A 27318-nucleotide genomic window follows, 5' to 3' on the forward strand; every position below is an offset into this window, starting at 1 on the left:
TACATATTTAACTCAAAGAACATGAAGATACATATTTAAAAATCAATTTAAACACAATTTTATATAGCATAAGCTACTAAAATGTCCATTAACTATCTGAGGATATAATTTAATTTCCCCACTCACTGTCTCAGTTTGATTTATATCTAAATCAATCTGTTGCAATGTTGATATCAGTGAGGTCCAACTACCTACCCTTGTGTATTCATTTACATCTAGATGTTAATTCCATTACTTCCTTCAAGCCACCTTATATTTGAATCAGGTTTTAGTGATAGAAAAAGTGTGGCCTTCTTGGACATTTCTGTTACTAACCCCTAACTGTATGGCTGTGGGAGGAGTGTGGGTCAGTGAATGAGGAAGTGAAGCAGCGATTTTTTTCAACACAGGGTGAAAAATAGTTGCAGTATATTCTGGAGGCAGAGCAGATGCTGCTGGAAATAGGACATGAATGGGGAAGCTCATGTGCCCAGTGCAATGAGTTTGTTCTGGGCACCTCTCAACCCTGGTTTTGGTAAGTCAGAGGCCCCTTCTCTTCTCTTCCTTCCTTTCCCGTCTCCAAGCTGGAGAACTTGGAGGTTGGAGGAAGGAGGAATGAAGACAAGATTAACCCTAGAGCACACTTTCCCTTGGCTTTACCAAAACTTGCACCTCCTCAAAGACTCAGGGAGAAATGAGCCTTGATTTGAAAACCAACACTACAGAAGAATCTCTCTGGGTTTCCTGGAGCCCTGAAGGGCTCTTCCATAGGCTGGTGGAGTTCTTTTGTAGACAGACTCAAGTCTCAGATGATCAGAATTATGGAACAGACTGGTTGTTGAAGAGAAGATGGTAAACAGGCTCCAACCCGTGCGAAGGTGCTGTCTGTGTGTGCTATTTGCGACAGAAGCTGCAGTGAGGAATTGCGGTTCTGTATCGCTTTCTCCGTTGGGCCTGGGTTTGCAGCTGAGGCCCGCAGCAGAGAAGCCCATGAGAGCGCAGCCAGAGAGACCCTGCCTGCCTGCATTTATTCCTGTAGACTTTGGAATCTTGCAGATTATAGTTTATTATTTTTATTAACCCAAATCAGAGGGAGAGGCACGAAGACGAGTATGTACAAGAAGGAAGGGAATGGGAGGAGACAGCGAGCCCTAGCCCACGTGTGTGGCGCGGTCCTGTGATTCGGGGAGGCTTCTGGCATCCCTGGCCCCCAATTAGGATATGGCTCCTTCCCAGATCAAGTTACAAAGTAACACAGACAAATAATTATCTCTCTTGGGGCTTGGATTGGGCCTTCCTTCACCCCGACTCTCCTATGTATTACTCTATTTCTTGCTAGGCTAGTATTTCAGTGAATAATAAAATGTCTTTCTATGCGTGGGAAGGAAGTCCAGATCTTGCCTATTTGGAAATTCAGAGACTACATGGTGCATCTCGAGTTCAGGGAGCAAAACACAGACCCTCCTGTATGCCAGGGTAAACCTCCCTGCGTCGAATTGTTATTCTGGGAAATCAAACAGGAGTTTGGAAATTTACAGCGATTGTCAAATGCAAAAGAAAAAAGAAAAACAAAAAAGAAAAATTAGTCTATTTAGAGGATGAAATCCTGGCACATAGGACTTTAAAATTTGGAATTAAAAATAAGCAATTGCTTATTAACAAAACACAAAAATAAAAAATAGAAAACAAAATACAATAATATAAATAATAGTTATCTAGATAAGAAACGGTAAGCTATATCTAAACATAGATAATAGAGTCTACAGAAAGAATGAGCTTCAAAAAAGAATCTTTCTAAGAATCCAATTTTAAACTGCGAAAGAAAAGAGAGAAAAGAAAGAAACAGGAGGAACCAGACATGCCTTTTAATCCTCCCTCTCCGCCACCCCCCACCCCAGAGTTAACTTTGCTATCTGTTTGGATACAGCCCACTAGGTACCATTCTCCTTTCCCTTCTCTCCAAGTCTCTGAGACAGACCTACTCTGATAATGTTCTTCCCTGGGTGGCTTTTATTTGAAATAGAGCCTGGCTAGTCTTGCCAGAGGGCTGACAGTTTAATTTAGTTTTAATCATTTCCTTAATGTAGCACAACCTGGGAAAAGACATTTTCTCTCTTAAAGTGACAGGAGGCGCATGCTCTCTGTACATAGGCACCCCTCCACGTTTACACGTGCGCAGGTGCACACACGCGCATCCGCGCACACAGGCCCATACAGAGAAGTGCACACACAGACAAGTGCGCACGGGGGTACTCACGTGAACACAAGCACAGACATGTGCACAGGCGCACACGTATTCCACCGAGCTTTTCTTCTGCCAATTCGCGTCCCGTCCCGTTTCTTTTGCTCTGTCGAAAAGTAAAGTGCAAGGCCCTGGAATGGCCCCGACACGCGCAAGCCACGCTTTTGAGAAAACGCCTTCTAAGGGCGTTGGCTTCGCCTTCACACCTAAGGCCAAGAATCCTCCTGCCTACAAACTCTGACCTTCCTTCCCTCCGGCTTCTGGGAGGGGTGGGGCGCCCCCTGTCCTGGAGCAAGGGTCCTAGTGCGGTGAGGTCTTCGACTAGCTGTTTTGCGGGGTCGGGTGCAGCTGGTCTTGTTAGGTCCGGAAGCCCGGACAGATTAAGCGCGAATCCCGGGCGGCGAGCGGCCGTGCGGCTCTATCGCTAGGGTTCCCAAATCCTGGTCTGGACCTGTACTAAACGGACCAACGCTTCTTTCTGCCCTGAACACGTAGCACACATCTGGATTATTCGTAAGGGTCACGTTCTATCTGACATCCTGGGTGTCTGCGAGGCTCAGTTTTCCAGCTTGTAGTCTATGTAGACATAAGTACTTCGGTGTCTGTGAGCTCCGGGATCTGCGGTCCCTTCTGCCCTGGGAAAAGGTGAAAGAAGTGGCAGAGGGACAGAGGAGACCTTTGAGCTGCATGATCCTGAGGGCGCCTTTGCAGGCCGTCTAGTCCCTTGTATATCAATTTGAGCTACAGAGCATATAAATGGACAAGAACCCACCTATGAGGCAAGCTTCACGTCTGGAAAATGCGTTCGTCCCAGGCGGTCTCAGGTTTCTCAGGATGAGCCGCTCCTTCTCGGGCGGCGGGACCGGTACAGGCCTGTGGTCCTGGTGACTCCACCCATTGGCTTCGCTGCCTTCTCCAAGGTCTCAAGGGCTATCCCAAGGCTCTTTGCTTCGCTCCTTCGCGTCTGGGCCTGCAGCCGGGCGCCGAGACCTTGCAGGCTGCTGGTGCGGGTTTCAGACGCCCAGCACGCGGAGCTCTAGCTGCAGCCTCCAGCGAAGTTTGCAACCGACCCCCCGCCCAACATCCTTCCACTCCCACTCCCAGCCCAAGCCCTCCAGGTGTCCTCTTTGCTCTCCCAAGCCTGCTTCCCCTTCCGCTAGCCTACAGAAATCGGGTTTGCGCTTACATTTTAGGCTGTGTTACCCGCCTGGGGCGCCCTCCGGGGTCTGCCCCGCTCCAAACTGTTTGCAAAGCCTTCTTTTACAAATGCAAAACATATCCTTCCAGTCGAATCTGTTTCTCAAGAGTTTAAAAGAGCCGTCTTCCTTGAGGGTGTTACCCAGGCGTTTTTGACTCAGGCTGCTGGGGCCGGGTCGGGAGGCGAGATCGTGGATATACGCCTAGGCACCTCCTGCTCTGGTCCGGGCTCTTCTCCTTACCTCGGAGCAACGGCGCGCTCCGCCGGAGCTATGGTAAAAAGATCACAGTGGCGAGGCTACTCCTTATCATTCCATTGAAAGCTTAGCGAGAAGTCAGAGGTAACAAGTTGTGGAGGTTGAATTGAGCGCAAGAAAAAGACAACCCTTATCCTGTCTTTTATACCAAAAATCTAAGAATAATATGTATCAGGAATTTTCTTCTGCACTATATTTGCTCTATTTACACCAAAACCATTTTGAGGGTTAATCCTGACCCCCCCAAAAAAATATCGAGTTGAAACTATAAACTGTATGGATGCATGATTGATGTTATTCAATTAAAACTTTTTTTTTTTAAATTTTGCTTTAAAGAAACAAGTTGGCTTTTTAAAAGCCTGAGAAAAGTAGTGGCAAATTGTTTAAAGGAGGACAAATATGGAGTTAGGTTAAGTTACAGAGACATTTTTTTTAAAAAAGTTTAATAGAAATTTTATTGTATCTTAAAACATTTCACCTTGCGAAGTTTTTAGGAGATTTAAAGCTAAATCTTTATTGTTGAAGACATGTAGAAGTAACATCCCACGATTTAACGTTTTAAAATTATCATCATACTTTGAAAGGAAAGGGAGGCTCTGAAAAGGGTGTGCTTTTACAGACTAGTAAATATGAGGGACTAAGCGATATTATAAAGTTTTGCTCTCTTAAATATAAAGGATTTAAATATACCGTGAATTCCCACACCCTTCCCAAGAAAAAGCCACTAAGTAAAACAGAAACATAAATAAATAAACAAGTCTAATGCCATTCTTGGCAGAGTGGGCGCTACTAAATGGGGGAATGTTTAAATGAGAAAAGACGGGCCTGGTGGCTGTAAATTGACCCCACTCAAAAATGTTCTGAGTTGTAGCAATATTAAGTGATAAAGGAGTGGGACTGGAGTTTAAAGTTTCTTGGAAGTTTCTTGATATTCTAACTTGGTGATATCTCGCTTTAAAGTCAGGAGCCTCACCCTTCCTAGGAATGGGTGAGGAAAACTCGGGCTGGAGTGGGATGTGGCAGCCAGAGAGACTGACCGGGTTCAGCGCCCGGGGCTGGCACTTCCAAGCCAGACGGCGGCGCTTTTCTCTCTCTCTCTCTCTCTCTCTCTCTCTCTCTTTTTTTTTTTTGAGACCTTGTAAGGAAGTGGGCGCGGACTGTGAGCTGTCGGCGCCGCCTGATTGGCTGGACTTCCAGGTGATTGACAGGTAACCAGACTCCACCCTCACCACTTTATTGACACTAATGAGCAAGTTCTTCCCACCGCTCTCCTGCCTGGAAGTGCTGACAGATCAAGGCAACAAATTTCAATTACAATCCCTAATTTGTGTCCGCAGAGTGTTTTTTACCCATGTTAGTCCTCTCTGGCGCATCAGTCGAAGCAGATCTTGGAGCAGCAGGAGGAGGTGGAGGGGGTGGGAACGAAGGAGTGCATCAGTGAGAGAGCGCGCGCGAGAGACCGAGGGAAGGAAACTTGGCGGGCGCGTCGCTGGTTCCTCGGATCCCAACACAAGCGAGAAAGAGGAAACGCCAAATTTGTTTTTGCCCGCGGCAGGGAAGGGGGCAGATCGGCCTGCGGGAGGCCCCGAGAGTCGTTCAGATTTTGGTGGGAGAGTAGAGCGAGTGTGTACGTGTGCCCGCTTGAGTGTATATGCGTGAGGGGCGGGCGGGCGCCAGGCGGCGGGGATGGCCGAGAAGCGGAGGGGCTCGCCGTGCAGCATGCTAAGCCTTAAGGCGCACGCCTTCTCCGTGGAGGCGCTGATCGGCGCGGAGAAGCAGCAACAGCTTCAGAAGAAGCGACGAAAGCTGGGCGCGGAAGAGGCGGCCGTGGCGGTAGATGACGGAGGCTGCAGCCGCGGCGGTGGCGCCGGGGAAAAGGGCTCCTCCGAGGGAGACGAAGGCGCTGCACTCCCGCCACCGGCCGGGGCGGCATCCGGGCCAGCCCGGAGCTGCGCCGACTTGGAACGGAGCTGCGGCTCCCGCGGAGCCGCGGGTGAGTCGGCCCTTTCCCGCCTAACTTCTTCCCGGCGCGTCCCTCTCGGTCCCGCGGGGCCGCACGGCCGCGGGGAACCTGAACTTCTGCGAGTTAAGGGCGCGCGCGCGCGCGGTGCCCCTCGGTGCCCGAGGCAGTGCAGCACCAGCGCTTTGGCCTTGGGTGTCCGCGCCCGAAGCTCACAGCCGCCCTGGCCGCTATCGCCGCTCAACTCAGGTCGCCCTCCAGACGGTTAAAATGCCGCTCCTAGCCCCGCTTTTCGGGCTGCCGCCGCCCCCTCGGCGACCCGCGCCTTCGGCCGCGGCTCTTTGAGGCTTTCGGCGGTGCAGGTCTGCGCCTTCCGCATCTGCCTCCCTTGGGGCTCCAGCCAATGGGTGCTCTTTTTTCTTTCCTAACTTTTAAAAGCAAGGGGGTGGGGGGAGCGACGGCATAACCCCCCCGAAACCGGAACGAATGCCCTAAACAGTTTGGGCAAACCAGGAAGAGGGCGGCGTATTTGCAAACGTGGTTTCCCGAGGGGTAGCTGAGCCCTTCCCTTCCCCTCTGGATTCCCGCTGCCGAGGCCGTCGGCCCCGGTGGGCTTGCTTTTCGCGCTCTGCTCGCCCCTTCGTTGCTTGGCTAGGGAGCTAAGGGCTGTCGGGGAGTTTGGCGCGAGCGGAGGCTGAAGAATTTTCTGGAGGATGCCTCTGCCCGGGCCCAAAGCGAGGGGCCTCGGAAGCCTAACGGGAAAGGAGGCCCAGGCACTTCGCACGGGGAGCCGGACGCCAGGCGGTTTCTCTGCGTGCGCTTCGGGTGGCCGGTGTGTCGGGGTCTGCAGTGGGGCTCTGGACTCGGGAATCCATCTCAGCCTCAGCTGGCCACGTATCCAAGACGCCGGCGACGGCGCGAAACTTATTTGGGGCCTTGACCCGCCCGAGGCCGGGAGGGAGGGGTGGACGTGGCCCTCATGCCTCCGCGGTTCACGGTCCTTGGAGGCCTCGCTGACACGTCGAGTCCCTTCGGCTGGCAGAGCGGGTGTTTACCCCGGGCCTGTTTGTTAGAAGAATCCGAAGGCACGAAAGTTTCGCCTTTTCTCCTGGTCCTTCTTCGTCTCCCCAGCCGCCCTCGGGGGTCAGTCTCCCCACCCCACTTCCTCCACGAGCCCTCACCGTTACCCCCTCTTTGCCTTTGCTGCCCAGGCGGCTGTGAGGACGGGTTCCTGCAGGGCGCTTCTCCGTTGGCGTCCCCGGGAGGATCCCCGAAGGGGTCCCCAGCGCCTCCCCTGGCACGGCCGGGGACCCCGCTGCCCTCGCCGCCGGCCCCGCGGGTGGATCTGCAGGGAGCAGAGCTCTGGAAGCGCTTTCACGAGATCGGCACGGAGATGATCATCACCAAGGCGGGCAGGTAAAGGGTGATCTGTCGCCAACGCTCGGGCCCTGGCCTCACCTTATCCCCCAGACGGGTTAGGAAGGAGAAGGGTCTGCAGAGCTGTGGAGTCTCTGGTTAGCATTTTTGTATAGAAAAGACAAGGCCCGGGTTGTGGTTCACTTTTGAGACTGGCGTTGCCCGCCTACAGCAGAGTGCAGTCGGCGAGGGGCACAGCCCCGCCGCAGTCTTGGACGTCAGGGGAAATCCGCGTGGCCGCCGGTGCCGCTGCGCCAGAGGCTGCGGCTGATATTCCGTGTGCTGGGTAGTCTCAGATTCGTGGTTATGTATACGTCCGTCCACGCATGTGTTTAGGCTCTAGTTATCTTTTCTGGAACTACTGAACAGATGACTTCCCTTAACCTTCCCCACCCCTTAAAAAAAAAAAAAAAAAAAAAGAGAGAGAGAGAGAAAGAAAGAAACCTCAGTTTACTCTTTAGAAAACTATGGTTTGTTTTTTTTTTAGATTCCAGACTTCCAGGCTGGTTCTTTATCAAAAGATTTCCTAGCAATGTAAGAACGTGATGTCTTGTGCTATTTTGATATTATACTAGAATGAAAACTTACTGGAATCATCAGTAATACATTATAATCCCTGCAAAAATTACCCGTTTTTTAAAAAACCATTCCATTTGTAGATCCAGTTACGTGGTTATATATATTTGTTTTTTTCTAAATGAAATCCAACACATTCGTCTTAATTTGCTGAAGAATACTAAGAAAAATTGTAGGAAGTTATATGTATTTTTTGAAATTGTGAAATTTGCACATTCATTAGTTAGTAAAAAATAGGTTTGTTGGCCAGATACTATTAATCTGAAGGAAGCACAGAAATTTTTGCATTTTGAAGTTTTTAGTTCGTTTAGTGCAGTGAAATCTATGAATAATAATCTTCCTTAAAAGGAGCTTTAAAAAAGCACAGCAACTCTTTCAGGGAGTACACATGGCAAAAACCTGGATAGCATAAAAGTATCCAAACTTATTAGAAATTACAAAAACATATTTTATTGAATCCATATGCTACCTTCTACGTTTTCACAGAGCTTTTATTAATGATCCAAATTCAGTCTTCAACAACACAAAGCAACAGTTGTCTTATAAAGGATGTAGTTAAAGACCTTTACTCTTTATCTTACAGGTGCACTGAAATAACACTAAAACAGCCAGCATATTAAACTGTTCTCATGCCTAGTTAGGAATAATGGACTTTCTTTTCTCTGGAAGTGGTTTTTAGTGGCATTATTGTTATAGAAAAAGTTTTTGATAAATAACAGTGCTAAAATTTGTGTTATAAGGTTAAATTAGCAAAAATTAAATTAACTGGAAGGGTCCTAGACATAAATCTTTAGATAGAAATTAGAGAAAAAAAGAACTGCTCTATTTGTTTTTCATACACAATAATTTGCTGTTAGATTCTTGCTACTGAGTCTTTTTTAAAAGATAGCCTGTGTACTTTAGCATCTCCTCTGATATGCAACTCTGGGAAGCCTAAAGAAATGTAGATTTTTATTTGTTTTAATTAGCAAAGTTTTGAGTAAGTGTGGTTAAATAGGAAAGTATTTCCAGGGTATAGTGGGGGAAGGAATGATTTGGTAAATATACATTGTGTTTAGTTTCTGCTTTCAATAAAGAAGTTTTACTATACCTTTCAAATTTAGAGCAACTTTTGCACTTCACCTTTACCATGCTGCAGACAGGAAGTCCTGTCTCAATAAAGAACATATTGTTTGGTTATAGCATGGCACATTGGCTCCTTGTGGTTTTTTATAACCCTTTTAAAATTTCACATTATAATATATTTTATCACTTGTACAAATTCAGATTTTCTATTTCTACTTTTGGAACATTTTTATCATTTGTATTATTGAAGTAAATATGCTCATTGATTTTTATTTAAAAAACAAACTGCTTTTTTCATGCTATTACTCCTTCAGCGTAAAATTCTTTTTAGCTGTACTGACATTTCAGTAAACACAGCGCATGACAGGGTGCAGCAAATTACATTTAAAAGCCTCAGTTTTGATGCATCCTGTGTTCTGATTCTTTGAATTAACATTATCAAAGTGAATGCTCTAAATTTGTCCATATGAAAAACTGAGAGGTTTCCAGAGGTTTTTTCGCTTGCTTATTCATTCTCCTTGCTTAATCACAAACAAAAACAAAACCCATACCCTGTTTCCTCCCCCCTGTATGCATAGGCGCATGTTTCCAGCAATGAGAGTGAAGATCTCAGGACTAGATCCTCACCAGCAATATTACATTGCTATGGACATAGTGCCAGTGGACAACAAAAGATACAGGTACAGTGATCCGATGGATACAGCATAAGAATATGCTAGGATTTTCCAGGCTGTGCCTATTTCATCTGTGACAACCATGATGTTTGTTTCCAGAAGCCTGTAGAATTTCTAGATCTATATCCCAACTCCCGACAGTTCCAGTAGCCCACGTGGTACCTTCTCTTGCAGTAAATGTGGAAACTTAATTATTATTTTGCTTCTAATGGTTACAGAAATATCCTTTAAGTATTGAGAACTTTAAATAGAAGCTGGTTTAGGGTTGCTAAACTGTGTCTTTAAAAATGATTCACTTTTCAATTAGAATTTTGGAGGAAATGTTAAGTTTGTAGGTATAGGTAATATTCAATGATATGTTTCATTTTTTTGTGATTATTTTGAACTTTAAATAAATTCCCTTTTTCTTGTTGTGTTAAAAAATCATAACTGTTGGCAGGTTTTTTTTCCTTTAATTTTGGGAAATTCTTGAATTTAGAAAAATAAAATCTCATAATTCATTTAGCTATTAGGACATCTTTAAACTGGTCATGAATTTGTTAATTTACTGTTGGTTTTTTGGTTAGTAGTTACCACAGTAGATTAAAAAAAAAGAACATTGTCAGATTTAGATTTTGAAAGAGGATATATTATCTGGATATCAAGTGAAGTTGGAAAAGATACACATTCTTCAGTTTCAAACCCACCTTTGCTCTTTTTCTTTTGCAAGTAAGCAAATCAGCAACTTTCAATGGACAATGCTTTTTACTTTCCTGAGGAGTTAAGAATGCTGACATTTAAAAAAGGAAATTTTGAGTAGAAGATCAGAAGGTGCTTGCTTTAAATTTTGGTCTTGTTTCTTTTTTTTCTTTTCTTTTTTTTTTTTTTACTTTTTATAAACAGCTAGAGCATTTAGTAAGTTTTTAAATGAAGTCAGATTTGATTTTTATCACTTTTTAAAACTTAGGGAGGTCCTTGTTTGAAACAGGCTTACCAGTGTCAAAAGTATACAGATTTAATTAGTACAGACACATATGGAATACTAAAAAAATGGGTAATAAAAAGACAGTTTTATTGTTTGTGTTTTGTATTGTATTGCTCATTTTAATTAAATAAGTCATTAGAGAGTTTGCTAAAATTATCTATTACAAGGCAGAACCTAGAAGGCACTGTTTAATATCGAAATATACTTGGTTTAAAAATCTTTATTCTAATCTGGGTTTTGTGTTGCGAAAGATAATGTAATTCTTAATGAGGTTAGACATTAGTCCTTTCTCTTCCAAATTTCTTTCCGGTTTCTCCAAATATCTTTCATGTATTTTGGATGGTTTATTTTACATAGTTGATTCTTATTATTCTCACATAATGCAAGAAAAATGTCAAGTATTGGTATTAAGATGTCAAATTTTAGAAGAGCAAACTGTAAATCATAAGTTTGTTTTCACTTATAATGCTTCCCAAGAAATTTGGTTTTAGCAATTGTATTTAGAAAGTTTCACAGAGAATTTGTAACATGTAGCGTTTATTCTCTTGGTGGGTATGGATTTTCGAACTGTTGAGTATGCATACTTTCTCAAGGTTTCGATAGAGCATCTTACTCTGTTTATTTTGGGAATAACTATAGTACAGTTTTTCCTTGCATTTCTAAGATTCTTATTTTATTTTCTAACTTTTAGCTGTAGTAAAAAATAAGTTTTTGGTTTATTCTCTGCTGTCAAAGAGTGGTATTTGGTCAAATTAAAAGTGCTTGTGATTTGTTGTGAGGCAAAATTAATATTCACAGGAGCTCGTGCACTTAGGAACTTATTTACTGAAATTACACCATAGCAATTCAGGGAAGCTTTTTAAAAAATTATTCTCAATTTTGTGATTATGTATTTTTTCCCCAAGAAAAGGAATTAAAGAATAGAAGGGATACTGAGCTCAAAAGAGAGTGAACTATGTGACATTAGTTGAAACAGAGGGCCTCACCAGAGATGTTATGAAAATGTTTCATGCTGTTTTTTAAAAGAAATTTGCCTATGACATATGTAGAATTCTCTGAGACTATCCACAGATTATTGCTTTAAATTGTATGTCATGTCTTAAAATACAAATGGAAGGAAAATATCTAGGTATATAACTTCATTTTATACCCTTTTCTAAGTGAATCATCATATACTAGTTTCTAGCTTTTGAATTAGTGAATTTTAAGTTAATAATTAATAAATGATAACCTGAATATACAATTAAATATTACGATATTACCTGAAACATTGTTATTTAAATGTATTATTCTTGTAGAGTCAATATATTTGACACATATAAACAAACAGAAGAGATTGTTTGGTCCCTTAATTAGAAAAATAATATTAATCAGATATACCTTCATTTTCAAAGTTTGATGTATATTTGATTAGTGATATTTGCAAACTAAAGACTTTTCTTGTAAGTGTTGAGAAAGAAATTTAGGAGATAAAGACCTACATTTTTGGATTATACAAAAATTTTAAGTTAAACTTAATGTATTATCTCCAATTTTTATTTTGATAGAATCAGAAAAATATTCTAAATGATCATAGCTAAAACTCTTTTTCTAAGAAAATAAAAGTTATGGAACTTTTGACAATTTCCCCTTGCCATTCTATCATCTACCTAATTTGTTTGTACATTGCCTAAAATGGAAAGTGGTCTTAAAGAAGTGGGACACTTAAAGGTATGACTTTCAAGTATTTTTGAGATTTACATAAAGGTGAGGTTGACAACTTTAAGCTTGACAGCAGTAGTTTCTTCATGTCAATGGAATATCCAGATGTAAAATGGAAAATCCCAGAATTCAGATGGAATGTCTAATGTGAATAAGTGATTCATAAGAATTAAGGTACTTGAATTTATGGGGGTGATAGTGTGCATAAATCCTTAACACATCACTTACTCTGAGAGGTCAGAAGGCCACTGCTGCCCCAGAGAGTTTTTGAAGAGTACTTAAAATCTTATTTTATATGTATTGGATATAAAGAGCAAATTGTTGTTTTTCAGACTTAAAAAGAAAAGATACACAGTTTGTCTGATTCAGTGGACTTGGAAATTACCAGAAAACAATAGTCTGTACACTGAGCCTTGTCATTGCCTTGTAGGTATGTTTACCACAGCTCTAAATGGATGGTGGCGGGGAACGCGGACTCCCCTGTGCCGCCACGGGTGTACATCCATCCAGACTCACCTGCCTCAGGAGAGACTTGGATGAGACAAGTGATCAGCTTTGACAAGCTGAAGCTCACCAACAATGAACTGGATGACCAAGGCCATGTGAGTAGATGGCCTCCCTCATGTGCCCCCATGGAGGGGGGGGGTCACCAGACCTATACCCTGTTTGACCAAAGGGCATGAATTTCTCTCCGAAGTTTGTTGATCAGCATGTGTCTAATCTGTGCAAAATCAAGGTTGTCTTCACAACAGAGACATGACTGTTGCCACAAGGGTCTCCTATGAAATGCGTGATAGGTTAAAACTAGATACTGCGTTTGTATTGAAATCATAGAATCTCAGGCAGACATTGTTAGCCAAAACATTTGTTTGAAAGGCTATGAGGTGCTAATTATTATGCTCCAAATGTGAATACTTGACAGTTGGGTTAACAGGGAGGATGGTTTATTGTGTCCTGCCTGCGTTAGGCCCTTTTCCTAGTTGAAGCTCATTGCTTCTCAGTAATGGCCCAGGCTTACACTATTTGTGTATTTCATCTGCATGTTCCCTGCTGTTTTGTGATGGCATCTGATGTGTCTAAATATGTTACAATAACAATTTCTTTTAGTCTTAAACCTGCAGAAACATGATTTATAAGTCAAAGTCAGACATTCCAATAATAGAGTGATTTTTAACCCCTTTTTGTTTTGCAATATTATGCCTAGGCAAAATTTCTACGTTATTATGTTAATATAAGTAACTCTGGATACACGCTGATTTCCATCGTAAGCCAGCATTTCTATTAGGCTTTTGTTATTTGAGAGGGTTTTGGTTGAGGCAGGATTGAAATGCCTTTTGTAGAGTTAGTGCACGTCATACATGCCAACTAGTTCATTTCTCGAAGGGTGACATATAGTATATTTATGAGCAAATCTTTTAAAACAAAAATGCAAACTGTCATGAACTAGTAATATAGTTACAATGGGAAATGATTTGCAAGTTGCTAGACAGTATCTTAAACAATTGGCCTTAATAAAAACATCCAAGTATGAATTTCATTGTGGTACAAATTCAGTATCTGGATTTTTAAGATACATCTATCTTACATTGCTTTTGTCTGTTGCCTTTTATGATTTAAAATGAAATCACAGAAGTATCAAAGTAGATTTCATTTCTGAATCCAACTCCCATGCCCTATATTTAATACATTACTTCATTTCTTTTTTTTTTTTTCTTTATGTACATAGTCAAGTAGTAACAGTTGCTTTTCACTTGACTTCAGGGAAGGAACACTAGTTTCTACTGTTTCATTTGAGGGAGCTGGCTGTATTTTGCCAGCATATTCATTGAGGGGGGTCTTTTGTTTTTGGAGTAGAAAATTTAAAAATAATGCCATTAAGTGTGATTTATTTTCAAAAGCTTAAATATCCTCTACTTTTCTGAGTTCTACAGTTTGAGGACATTATCTTTTAAAGAGGTAACTGGGACTAAAAAATATACCTGTCATAAATAAGGTACACGTCTTTAAATAATTTAAATTGGGGTGCCTGGGTGGCCCAGTTGGTTGAGCATCTGCCTTCCACTCAGGTCATGATCCCAGTGTCCTGGGATCAAGCCCTGCATTGGGCTTTTAGAAAAAACAAAAAGCATAGCAGAAAATAGGCAAAATTTAGAGAAATGTGTCGTCTGTCAGTTAAATTTTTGTTTTAAGGTTGTGGTGCAGGTTGTAATACTTTAATACAGGGAGGTAATTAATGAGTGTAGAAACGGAGAGACAGATATATACCTGTCCATTTTGGAAGGAAGGAAATTGCTTTTACACTGGTGAAAATGTATGAATCAGTTGATGCTAGAGGAGAATGTAGGAGGAAAAATGCTCTTTTCCATTATTTATTTAAAACATGTATTTTTTGAGACTTTGTAAAAGGTAGTATAACATAAAAAGCCATAGTCTCTGCCTTCAGTGATCTAGTCTAGATGGGGAGAGAAGACGTGCGCTCAAATAATCCTGCTGTTGGCTCGGAGAATTACCGACGCCACATTACTCCAGTCAGGAGAGACTGGGAAGGTTTCACGAGGAATGTGTCTATTGTATTTATTTACTCCATTTGATGACCCCCAATGAGGTTAGATTCGAGATTAGGAATTTGTTTCTTAGTCCACTGTTGATGTGATTCAGCATCTAGGAAGACGGTAGTCCTGTTCTGGTGGGACTTTCTAATTCAGTTTTATCATTTCCTGATGCGGAAACCTCTCAGGGACTCACCCCTCTGCTATCATATGGTTGAGGGTCTCCTGACCCCCGATATTAAAGGAATCACCACTAATTTCTAATTAATCAAGCTGTAGACTTAAATGAGAAGTGATTTTCTAATTTACTTTCTAACTTGCTTTCTTACTTCTTTTGGACTCTCAGTTCCCAGTTCTCAGCGCCTGGGTGGCTCAGTCAGTTAAGCATCCGACTCTTCATTTTGGCTCAGATATGATCTCAGGGTTGTAAGATCAAGCCCCATGTTGTGCGAAAGGTACAGAAGCATTAAAATAGTGACCTGAGAATGGCATGTAGACATGGGATTTTTATTAAACATGATGTGTTTAATGTAGGAATCAAGTCCTCACAGGGCTGTGACTGGACCTAGACCTATATGAAACATGAACTTATAAGACATTGCGTTTCCCTCAGTGTGACTTCATCTTCCCAAATACCGGGGATTGCTTAGAGAGGAATATTGGTGAGAATCTCGAGTGGAATGTCCTATCAGTCCACAACTAACCACTGAATGTTGTAAAGACTTGAACATCTCTGCTTACTCCTTGGGGAGTCTGTAGTCAGCTTTCTGTTGGATTGTATATGATCTAAGCCTGGTCCTTGGGCTACCAGTGAACAGACAGTTAGCATGCTTGGATAAGCTAGCTCCTTCTGATCGTGTGCATGCTTCCCTTTTCATCTGGAATTTGTTGTCTGGAGGGAAACATTTAGATGAGCATTTCCCTAAGAAATTAGTAAGGGCACCAGGGTGGCTCAGTCAATTAAGTATCTGACTCTTCATTTTGGCTCAGGTCATGATCTCAGGGTTGTGAGGTCAAGCCCCATGTTGTGCTCTATGCTCAGCGGGGAGTCTGCTTGGAATTCTGTCTTCCTTTTGAGGCCTCTATCTCCCCCCACCCCCCCACACCCTTCTCTCTCTGTCTCTCAAATAAAAAAATAAATCTTTAAAAAAATTAGAAGACATTTAATGGTGTCTTTAAACCTTGGCAGGGCTCATAGGGTTGAAATACAGTGCTGGGGTGTTTCGGAAGGAGGCATGGCCAGTCTGCCACAGTCAGGGGACTTTCTCAGCTGCTGAGGAGTCAGTGTCATAGAGTCATCCCAGCTCTAAGTTTTTCCTCACTGTCTTCCCCTTTCTCCTTGAGAATCAGGTAGGGAGGGTTGATATCACAGGGGGGATTGCCAAGGTCTCCTTGATGTAAGGAACTTGTAATAGCTTGGAGATCCAACATGTTCATGTTTATGAGCATATCAATTTGGGTCTCTGAGGCTTGGTTTTCTCATGTGTTGTGTTAGAACCAGAGAATTCTGAGTGAATCAGGTGAGGTGATGAACTTGAACATGCATGTGTATAAGGAGTGTTTAACACACAGTGCATGTGAAACAAAACCAAGACCATCTTGCTACGGAGCTTGTGATCCAGTGTTACTGTCTTGACCCCTGCCATTTACAGTGAGTCAACACCAGGTGTCATCAAGAATACAGGGAGCCAGGGAGTTGCTCCTCCTTGGCCCTTTGCTTGATTTGTTCCCACACCGGCGGCGTTTAGGACATCTAGAAAATTTCCAGAGTCAGGAAGTGATGTTTCCTTATTGAGCTGTTCTGTAAGGCATAGCTGGTTTGTCTGTCAACTTCAGGCACTGTAGGCCCTTCACATTAAACATAAATAATATAGGGGCGCCTGGGTGGCTCAGTGGGTTAAGGCCTCTGCCTTCAGCTCAGGTCATGGTCTCGGGGTTCTGGGATCGAGTCTCGCATCGGGCTCTCTGCTCGTTGGGGAGCCTGCTTCTCTCTCTCTCTGCCTGCCTCTCTGCCTCCTTGTGATTTCTCTCTCTGTCGGATAAATGAATGAAATCTTAAAAAAAAAAACCCAAAAAGCACAAATAATATCATGCTTCTTTTGACTCAAAACTGGTGTCTTTATAGTGGATAAAACATGTATTAACTTGCACAGGGGACAGCATTCTTGTGTTTATAAACATTAGTCTATGTGACTATCTGTGTTACGAGGTAATGCCAAAAAGAAAAAAAACTCCTTCTTTTAAATGGAACAGAGAGCATGGAGCAAGCAGATCAGAAGAATTATTTGAGTTTCAGTGTTATCATTGTGGTCTCCTTATTTATGAGGCCTGTAGTTCTCCTAGTTCTACTTGTTTTATTAGACATGTTATTGACCACTCATCATTACAAGTTTGATAGATCATTAAAAAGCAAATAATGTCATTTTATACAGGAGAACTGAAGCTTGCTTAGCATTCCCAGAAAACATCTGGGGTATAATAAGTTCCTATACATAATATTGAAAGCCTGTTATTTTGCTGGAAAGATCCCCAGATTACTGTCCACAGTTGCCCTTTAATGTGCAGACGTAGGCATACATCAGCTATTTCTATACCCTACTTCAGTATACCCCAACTTATGTCATTTTGGAAATTTTGTAAGGACAGAAAGAAATAAAATTTAAGTATATATAGCTATATGGAGAAATCTGCTTGAGAGAACAAAGACTTCATAAAACAAGAACCTGTGTTCATTGACAAGTAAACAGAAACCCAAGTCAGTTTTTGTTTCCCTCAATCCAAATCAATTTATTCTAGTTTTCTGAAATTAGCTATGTACTTATTTTTGTTTGACATCAAGTAGCTTTCTCCAGTTTCTCTTGTACTGTGGAATTTGCTGATCACTAGAATCATCAGAATAAATCTTACACCTATGTTTTTGAGACTTTTTACCTGACACACGTAACCAGATGTTCATATTACGTTATGACCTGGTGTAAACACACACAAAGAAAACAGATCCTGTTTTGCAAAACAGTACTTATCCTGGGGCGCCTGGGTGGCTCAGTGGGTTAAAGCCTCTGCCTTCAGCTCAGGTCATGATCCCAGGGTCCTGCGATTGAGCCCCGCATGGGGCTGTCTGTTCAGCAGGAGCCTGCTTCCCCCTCTCTCTCTGCCTGCTTCTCTGCCTACTTGTGATCTCCGTCTGTCAAATAAATAAATAAAAATCTCAAACAAACAAACAAACAGTACTTATCCTTACTATAAGGAATATGCTTTATGTTTCTACTTTATCATTTTGTTTATTTAAAAAATTTCCAGTTGCAACTGTTTCAATTGATTTTTGTGAGCCACTAATGGTTTAGTGAAGTTCTGTCCTTTTTTTAGACCTGAAAAGAAACTTCTAGAGGTTCCACAGTCATGTGTGTACCTGCAGGTGACCAGGAGGGCTATTGTATTCTCTTATCCTTCCTTCCCTTATACTTCTGCTGTCTCCCATCGAGCATGGTAGTCTGTTGTTTTGTTCTTTTACCCTCAAATTTTCTATTAGTGGAAGAGACGCTCGCATAGCAGATCTAATGACAGTGCCCACCAGACCTGCCTGATGGGGGAGAAGACATCCTCTGGTGGCCGCAAACACATTCTCCACATATAGGTTTATTTGTTTTGGGCCTGACCAAATATTCAGAATTTGGCTTTGTGAAACTGCCCAAATCCTGAAAAACATGAGGTAGTTCAACCACTGTGTTTTAGACTTTGTTTAAGGATCTCTCCTCGACACTCCCAACTCCCCAATTCAAGTCGTGTAACTCAGGGAAGTCACAGCTCTGTTAATTAAACTCATTGATGAATACCTCAGTGTGGACTCCCAGGAGCAAATAGACAGTTTCACTGGGTAAGGGCATATATTTTTTTTTAATTCCATCTCCTATATCTTGAAAATATTAAAAAAAAAAGAAAAATATTCACCCATTATCCCATTATCTAGAGATGATCACTGTATCTTGTTGTGGGTCCTTTTTACTGTCTTCATGTCATTGTGATTGTTTATAAACAACTTGGATCACTTAAAGTTTAAAAAGAAGCATTTTATTTTGTGGTTAAAAATGTCCCAACCAGCACTTAGTAATGGCTGAATAACATCTCTCCCATTGTGTGGATTTTCAGTTACTTAGCCAATCTACTCATGTAAGTGGTTTATAGTTTCTCCACTGCTGTAAGATGGTACGCTGCCCATCTCTCTGCATGGAGTGCTTTTTTTTTTTTTTTGGATTTGAAATACATTCTTGGATAAATTCTCAGAAGAGGAATCATGGGGTAGAAAGTAGTCAGATTTCCCTAGAAGAGTTGAGTGCAGCAGTTTTTCCATGCTTAGGTGCCTGGGTTTTGGAAGTTTCCCTCTGATGCAGACATGGACACTGGGCTTCTCCAGGCAAACCAGGGATGTCGTAAGCCACACGCAAGGCAGACTCTTGGGTATCCTTAGAATTCCTTTTGCCCTTGAATAGACATGTTGTTGTCACCAGTGGAGGAAAAATGTTATCTGAAGAAACCCTTGGTGCACAAATACTTGTTTTTAGGTGATGGGTATGATGGAATTTAAATAATCATCTCAATCTCATTTTTAGTTTTACTGGTTTGGACTCCTATGTTCCAGGTGGTTCACTGTAAATAAAATGCTGATGAATTTATTCTTGTATTTGCATAAACAGAAAATTAAATGTTAAGTTCATGGGTTCATGGTTGTACACAGTGTTCCACTAAAATAATGATTTTTTTCCTTTTGTATTTTCATGCACATTTTACAAATAACTTCTTAGCTCTCCGTTTCCAATTTTGACATACTTTGTTACATTGACACTTTTACATCCTTGGAAATTTTCATTTCCAACCGGGATTTATTTTACACATTAAATATTTAGTCATGGTGTTGAGATTGGGCAGAAGTTGTTGATATATTTGGTTTTCTTTCCTTGACACAGATCATTCTTCATTCTATGCACAAATACCAACCGCGGGTCCATGTCATCCGTAAAGACTGCGGGGATGATCTTTCTCCCATCAAACCTGTTCCATCTGGAGAGGGAGTAAAGGCATTCTCCTTTCCAGAAACTGTCTTCACAACGGTTACTGCCTATCAGAATCAGCAGGTATTGTTCTCAGAATCACTATCTTTCTAGACTTTTTGTTTCAGGTGTCAGTGGAAAGCTAGCTATCCTTTTCACTGTATCTAAATGTTATGAAGTGTCATAAAGTAAAGCATTTGCCATATAAGACATCCAGGATGTGTGTGTGTGTGTGTGTGTGTGTGTGTATAAACAATTTTTTTTATTCACGATTCTCCAAGTAAGGCTACTTCTAGTGAGAATTTCTTTAGAAAAGAATGTGTCTTGTGACGAATAGTATAGGTTTGCTTTCCATTTTGGGATGTCGAATCATGATGTCATAATTAAGATTAAAAATCATGAGGGGGCTCCTGGGTGGCTTTGTTGGCTGAGTATCTGACTCTTGATTTTGGCTCAGGTCATGATCTCAGGGTCTGAGATTGAGTCTTGAGTCAGATTTTGCACTGGGGAAGGAGCCTGCTTAAGATTCTCTCTCTCCCTCTCCCTCTGCCCCTCCCCTCCACTCACTCTCTCTCTCTCTTTCATTACAAAAACAAACAAACAAACAAAAAACCGAAAAAAAAATGTATATTGCTAGGAAATAGATATGTAGAATATGAAACCTGGATTATATCATAGAGCATAAGATTTGATAATTCACATTGTCTTAAAACTATGACCCATGTATTATAAGAAATATTTCAGAAACATTTATCTTACATAGTCATTTTGGTATATATACAAAAATGGCTACTTCTTCAAGTACGCTTTAATTGTGAGAGGATGACACATGTGTTTATAGCCTGAGAGATCAGCAGTGGTGGAGTAATCTTTTCATAAAATTAATAATAATTTCAAAAGTGAAATATTTCTTTCCAATATATGTAAGTGTATGTATTTCTTTAAGGCGGAGTCAAATAGGTGGAAAACTGATTTAGGGCAATTTAGCCCATGCAATTAAGGCCAGTTTTCATAAAAAATACTGATGTAGTTGAGGCTGATATGGTCTGTGGTAGACTTTTTTTTCCTTTTTTAAAATTTTAGTGGTCAGAAGAAGTATTTTAGGTTCTCCACTTCTCTTTACATTTATTTACATCTCAGTTAAAATTTAAGGCTTTATAATCTCTCGGCTGTGGTTTTTGTTGTTTTAAAGCTTATGAGGAGATTTGGATCCAGTCCCCTGCATCTTCCTTGGGGGCTGGGAGGCGCATCTGCTCTCGTCTATGTGCAGCCGCCAGCCCCACACCTGAAGCCGTCTAGTCCTCTCTCTCACGTTGTTATTCTTTTATATAGGCTTTGAGGAAGGAGCATGAAATTAACCTTTAGAAGGATTGGATAATTAGGAAAATATTCCTAAAATATGTTAGATGCAAAAATGACTATTTTTTTCTTTGAGGAAAAACATAACACATGAGGAGAAAAGAGCAGAGACATTCAGTGCCTTTTAAGCAACCTCAGTTTATCTGTCTCTTTTTTTGTCTCTCAAACACAAACAGATTGACAATGTCAAATGTGCATTTTTCTCCTAGCCTCTGCGATATAATAAACAAGATGCAGTGGGCTTGTTGGTACATTTTGGTGACTAATACCAATGGACAAACTGACAAATCTATTAATAGGGTAAAAAAATTAGAAGAAGGGAAATTGATAATGACCAAATGCAATGATGTTCATTTTTTAACTTCCTGGCTCCTATTTTAAGGACTCAGGGAAAATTGGTAAGCAGCTTAGCTTGGTGGTGGTTAACAGCATGGGGATTCTGAAGCCCAGGGTCCCAGCCTAGGTCTATGGACAAGTAACGTTATGATCACAGGAAACTTAAGCCTTGGTTTAAAAGAAAATATAAGACTGGAATAATAACTACATATAAGTTGCCATGAGAATTAAATGAAATATGCATATAAAATTCTTAGTACAGCGTACACAGAATGCACTCAGTAATAAAAATAATGGCAATAGTAACACATCTCTATTTAGGCAAGGCACCATTGTATAAATCTCTACTCTTTTTTGAAATCCTATTTTAAACGAACACTTAAAGTATTTAATGTTATTTAAATATTATTTAAATGAACAAAGAATGAAGCTATAATGAACTCACAAGAATTCCTTCAGGACAGCAGAGGGGGATTATGAATGACTTTTCAGAGATACCCTTTCTTTTCCTTAGTGTTATCCAACAGTGTTCATTTGTACTAAGCCAAAATGGCACTGTCGGAAGTATGTTCATTAACTTTGTAGATTCCACTAAACCAAAGAGCATAGAAAACAAAGCATGATGTGCTTCTTGGAGAACAGGCTGTAACTTCCGTGGGGCAAGGTGGAGATCTGTCAAGAAATAGATGAGATGTTATTAGTGTCAATTACAAGATGGTATAACTAAAAATATATTTTAATGGAGATGATTAGACCACTTGTAAAAATCCCACCGCCAGATTTCTGTTTAAATTAAAACATTTATTTCTACTACCTGAATAAAATTTAATCTCATTAGTGCCTTCCAGTAGTCATTAGCTCTGGTTAGACCGTTCACTGTAGGGCTCTGACCAGGTCCAGGACTCAACAGAAAACAGAGGAAAGAATAAAATTTTCAGATGAGAGCCATAAAGATGATCCAAAGAGAGACAAAAAAAATACAGAGGCAGAAAAGTTAAAGAAGTGTATATTACCTAATTCTGAAGAAGAGAGGCATGCTTAATGGCATTCAGGGGCTTAATGGCATTCAGGTGTTATAAGGAACTTGACAAGGTAGAAGTTGACAAGTTATTAGCTGCTACCCATTACCAAGAGGAACAGGCATTAAACCACGTCACAGAGTTAAAGGGAAGAGCTTTTAGTTCAGAGGGATTGTCAAAAAAAGGACAGGTTATCAACAGATGATTCAGAATTTCATTCTCTAGTGATATTAAATGCAAAACAGATTTAATTATAGAGTTTAAATAGGGGTGGGGATTTTTTCTAGGTGATTTTTCTAGGTGATTTCTGAAATTTTCTTCTAGCTTTGCAGCTAAGATAATAAAATACCTGAGAGATAGGGGAGAGGAACGCTTTTATAATTTTGTAATTTTGTAATTACTTGTAGTTCTTCCACCATTTCTGTTTTTAATGGCCTTACTTGACATTTACAGTATTTGATATGAATTTTTTGTACTCTGCAGATTACTCGTCTGAAGATAGATAGGAATCCATTTGCCAAAGGCTTTCGAGACTCTGGGCGAAACAGGTAAGACTTAGTGAAGAACATTCTGGTTCTGATAAATACATTCGACTTCTTGTTGTGAATTTTCCATTACAAGGTAAACAGTTAACCACTGACGTAGTTTTGAAATAATTTTCTGATGAGGATTAAAATTTGTTGGTATGGCTGGGCCTTGGATGTACCTTATTTTTTAGCTTAGTGCCATGGCCTGCCCATTCCTAAGGTGAATTTTGATGTGGGATGCTGGGTGAAAAATGCAAGTTCTCAGGGTGCACAGTGCATGCTACGTCTGAAGGGACCTTAAGGAAACCTGTCTTTCAGGTCCTGGGGCTTCAATATTCCAAGTCAGTAGCCTCGCTACACGGATGTTGTTCTTTAATTTACTTAGTGATGTCACAACAATCTATTGATTCTATCTTTGGAATATGATGGGGCTCCGTTCCCTCAGATTTCCAACTAGAATACGAAACTACGCCCCATTACCAAGGGAGCTGATGTTCTTTAGTTTCCAAATTTGTCTTGGCTGCGCTGACAGCCATACACTTGTTTATTTTCTCTGTTTCGTGTTTTATGGTGTTTGTACAAGGAGGGAGAGCAACCATAATGAATTCCACTCTTACTTTTATCAAAAAGCAGATCACCGTTGTCTGTGTGCCATGGGTTTTTAATTTATGGATGTGATTCTATTCCAATAGAGTTTGGTGCAATATTTTCTAAGATAAGTATTGATAGTAATAGAGAGTAATAACAGACTAACGTTCTCCAGATGCCTTTTCAGGGTAAAGCTTTGACTTAAATGTTTTTAAAGCTTTTAAAAAGAAATATTTCAGAAATTTTTATTACTTTCCTCCAGAAATTATTCTAAGACTTCTCGAAAATTTGGTATTCTCAAGAACTTGGTATAGGCTACCTCTACAGGAAGTCGAAAGCCCCAGTTGTTTTGTTTTAGGGACAGTTTGAGTTAAAATTGTAGAGAGAGAACGGTCAGCTAGTGTCTAGATTTTTAGTCTTCTAGCTGATTATTTGGGCAAGGCTGGTGCAGTCAGAGATCTTTTCTCAGAATACCGCGAAGTGCTTGCAGAATATTCTTGTAGGCAGGGACATTGTTTAAACACCACAAAGCATGAGGACTCAAATGCAGCTGAACTGCATTGAGAATAGAGTAGCCGTTAATTTAGTGCAGGTACATCAACAAAACGATTAACAATAGCACTAATAATTCCCTCTGGAATTCTTTATTCTGTAGGAAGATTTGCAGGTATTCCTATAATACCTGTTGTCTGATATATTGAAATCATTGTTTTTTTTAGATGTTTTTAATGTGAGAACAACTCTGCGTGGCTTTTGCTATGTTCCATTGGCCCTTGGTTAACTTTGCTGTCCAGAGGCATTTCTAAAAGCTGAATAATTTAGTAACTGAGAAGGTCACTCCTGAGGGACTAATGGGAGCCTTTGGGATGATTTCTTTTCTACCTTGAGAAATGCTTTGATGGAATTTTCTTATGGTTTTGGTGGTAGCAGTATAGCATTTGTTAAGGGTCTAGCATTTCTTTCATTTCATTATTTTTTTAAGCAGCGAATACATTTATTAAAACTCACAGAAACTCGATGAAGGCAGCTCTGAGGTTTGAGGAATACACAGCCAGGAACTGTGTCCAGGCTCTCCTGTAGGATTGACCTAGCAGACACCTCACTGCTCTCGACACTAGGGGAATCACACTGCTTGGATACCGTGGGTTCAGTTTTGAAGCAGTATGTTTAAAAATATTTTAAAAGGTGTATTTGGTTAGACACCAATAGTGAGTAAACCTACAAATAGAAGTGAGCTGATAAGATGCATAGGAGAAGTTTTCAGGAAGAATTCTGGAAATGTCAACATAATGAAAAGGCATTTGAATATGGTCAGTGAAGAGAATCAGTGGGATTGGTGAAAATAAACTACTAAGTCCCTTGTTGGGTATCATGAGGTCAGAATGCTAGGTTTGATATGAACTTTTTCCTTCCGTTTGTTTTACAAGGTGTGGCATCTGTGGTTCTTGCTACTATTTTTTTCCTGACCCTAAAACTTTTAAAAGTTTCAATGGACACACAGAACATAAGGAATTATGTTTTAACACTTTTTAAATTTTGTTAAATTTTAAATTTTTTGTCTTGCTCCAAATGTTTAAACAATATCATAGAAGAAAATTATGTTGCCTCTATATAGTTTTCTTATTAGTGAAATGAATAATTTTACTTTTTGTCTCATTAAAGTTAGTTTTCCTGCTTATGATAGACAGGTCTTCAGTGCTCATTTTGGAAAGCTAAATATTTATATAATATTTATATATCAATACTATTTAGAAAGCTAATTTTCATATTTTCCATTGATAAATTCAAAAACTCATGTATAGAGAAGAGGGAATTTGGTCAGCTTTACAGATTTCTAACTTATGTATTTTCCTTAAAAAAAAAAAAGTTTAAGTTATATGTAAGACTTGGATGGTGCACTGGTGTTGAGGGCTTGGGAAAGGAGTGATTTTTTTTTTTTTTTCATATAAATAGAGAAGAAAGCCCATGAGAAAAAGTGCATTTTATTTCTTTAATACCCTTGGTCTGTTGTGTTATTGTTACTACTTTTCAATATAAACTGTTTTTATTTTTCCCCACGTATGAAATAAGCAAATTAAGCAGGACAAGAAATAAACATGGACTTGTGATTTTTTTTAAACTTTATAAAACAATTTGCTTTAATTAAAAATTATCCCTTCCTGGTTATTTATGGTTCCACAGCCTGTTTTATAGGAATCAGTAGCTTCAGCCCTTAAAAGCCCTCCTGCAAGACATTTGCTACGTGAAAGAGAATTTATGTGCTGAGAATAGTTTCATTCTTCAGTTAGGCCTTAGGTTTGACCCTATAAAATTTTTTACTCAGGAAGGTACAGAAATTTCTTTGCTTTAAATACTTCAGGAAAAACATAACCATTTTACTAAATAAACTTGGCCATTTGATAGCATAAATTAGGGTGGTGATAAAATGTGGAAATTGTTCAAAGGCATCTTGTATAAATTATCGCCTTGGCTGCACTCCTGCGGGAGGTGCCTTTTATCTTTCCTTTAACTAGATGGGAAAAGTCTCTATTACTGGAGAAAATGAAGGCCTTTTTTAAAAAGTCCAGATTCAGCTACTAAATATTTTATAACTGTTTCCTGCAAAATATCTGAAATCCTTTCTGGAACTTGCAGTGTGAAACAGCAGCCTCGAGAAAACTGTCAGTAGCTCCAAGTCAGATCACTTGTAGATATGTCATCTTCAGAAACTTCTCTTTAAAGCTGAAAGTTACATGTTTGTGGTAATCAGTAATGTCTCCTCAGGAATTGGGTGTATGGATTTGTCTTTGAAGCATAAACTTTGGAGTTTACACTGCTAAAACACATTATGCAATAATGCTCGTCTCCATCGTTAATAAGTGTCTAAGTCTAATGGATGCTTATTAATTACCTCTCCCCTCGAGAGCACTCCATGACCCCTTCGGTATCCTTAATATTTAAATCTATGATTATTAAAACTCATCTATATGGTAATAAAAACATTCTATAGCATTTAGAAAACGTGTTTCTAGAAAGTCATAAAACCTGACACTAAATAAAGAACAATCAAATAGATGGTGTCCAGCATTCATCAGTTGAGTATTAAACATAACCTGCAGGAAACATGGGGTTTTGGGACTGAACAAGTGGCCAAACTGCCCCCAAATCAATACTTTAATGTGCATAATATATTATTGAGTCAATCTGGCTTGCATTTGGCTCATAGTCAGCCACAGATATGATGTCTGGTTTTAGAAAAATCACTTAGGAGCAGAAAACTTTAAAGCTAGAAAAGGATGCAGAGCTTGGATGCAGAGCTTTTGTAGTCTGCTACTGACTTTGTGGGAGACTGAAGTCCAGGGAGGTTAAAACATTGACTTAGGGTCATACAGTGAATTTTAAGGAGTTGGAGCCACACCCCAATCCTGACCCAATCCAGTGTTTTCACCACAGAATAGTCCTCTCTTCGTACATCACTGATTACATCCAAAGCTAGACTCTGCACTTCACGCTCCATGCAGCCCAGGTGGAAGGCAGGTGCAGGTCCACTCTGTGCCCTGCTCTCCCCTTTGGCAGCCCTGTACTAGCACATGTGTGGGCCTGGTGATGGCTTTTGCAAGTGCTTCCACAGCAGCAGTCCCTGAACTTGTGACTTGAGAGATGAGTCAGGTCCATGCGTAGACTCATACGAGGGCTGTGTATGCACACGAGCTTGGGCGTGCCCTCAGTACCACCACCCCCCACACACACACATACACTGCTGTCTCCTTATAGCACTAAGATGGGGTAGTGATGCTCCATGGAGTCATGAAGGACATTAGCACATCAATGGAGTCTACGCTCTGAACACTAAGGAAGTAGATTCAGCATGTAAAACCTTAGAAC

General features: G+C 40.6%; 1 protein-coding gene across 1 annotated transcript in view; it reads left to right on the plus strand.

Moving 5' to 3' along the window:
• The first annotated feature begins 4930 nt into the window (after positions 1–4930).
• TBX18 (T-box transcription factor 18) overlaps positions 4931–27318 on the plus strand; it is a 28686-nt gene continuing 6298 nt past the window's right edge. Inside the window, exons 1-6 of the mRNA XM_059177157.1 lie at positions 4931–5668; positions 6847–7051; positions 9271–9372; positions 12462–12633; positions 19542–19709; positions 22823–22887. Of these exons, the coding sequence (XP_059033140.1) occupies positions 5362–5668; positions 6847–7051; positions 9271–9372; positions 12462–12633; positions 19542–19709; positions 22823–22887 (1019 nt within the window). The 5' untranslated portion in view covers positions 4931–5361. The remainder of the gene's footprint in view (positions 5669–6846; positions 7052–9270; positions 9373–12461; positions 12634–19541; positions 19710–22822; positions 22888–27318) is intronic.

The sequence above is a fragment of the Mustela lutreola genome, chromosome 6 (assembly GCF_030435805.1).
Source record: "Mustela lutreola isolate mMusLut2 chromosome 6, mMusLut2.pri, whole genome shotgun sequence".
NCBI lineage: Eukaryota > Metazoa > Chordata > Mammalia > Carnivora > Mustelidae > Mustela > Mustela lutreola.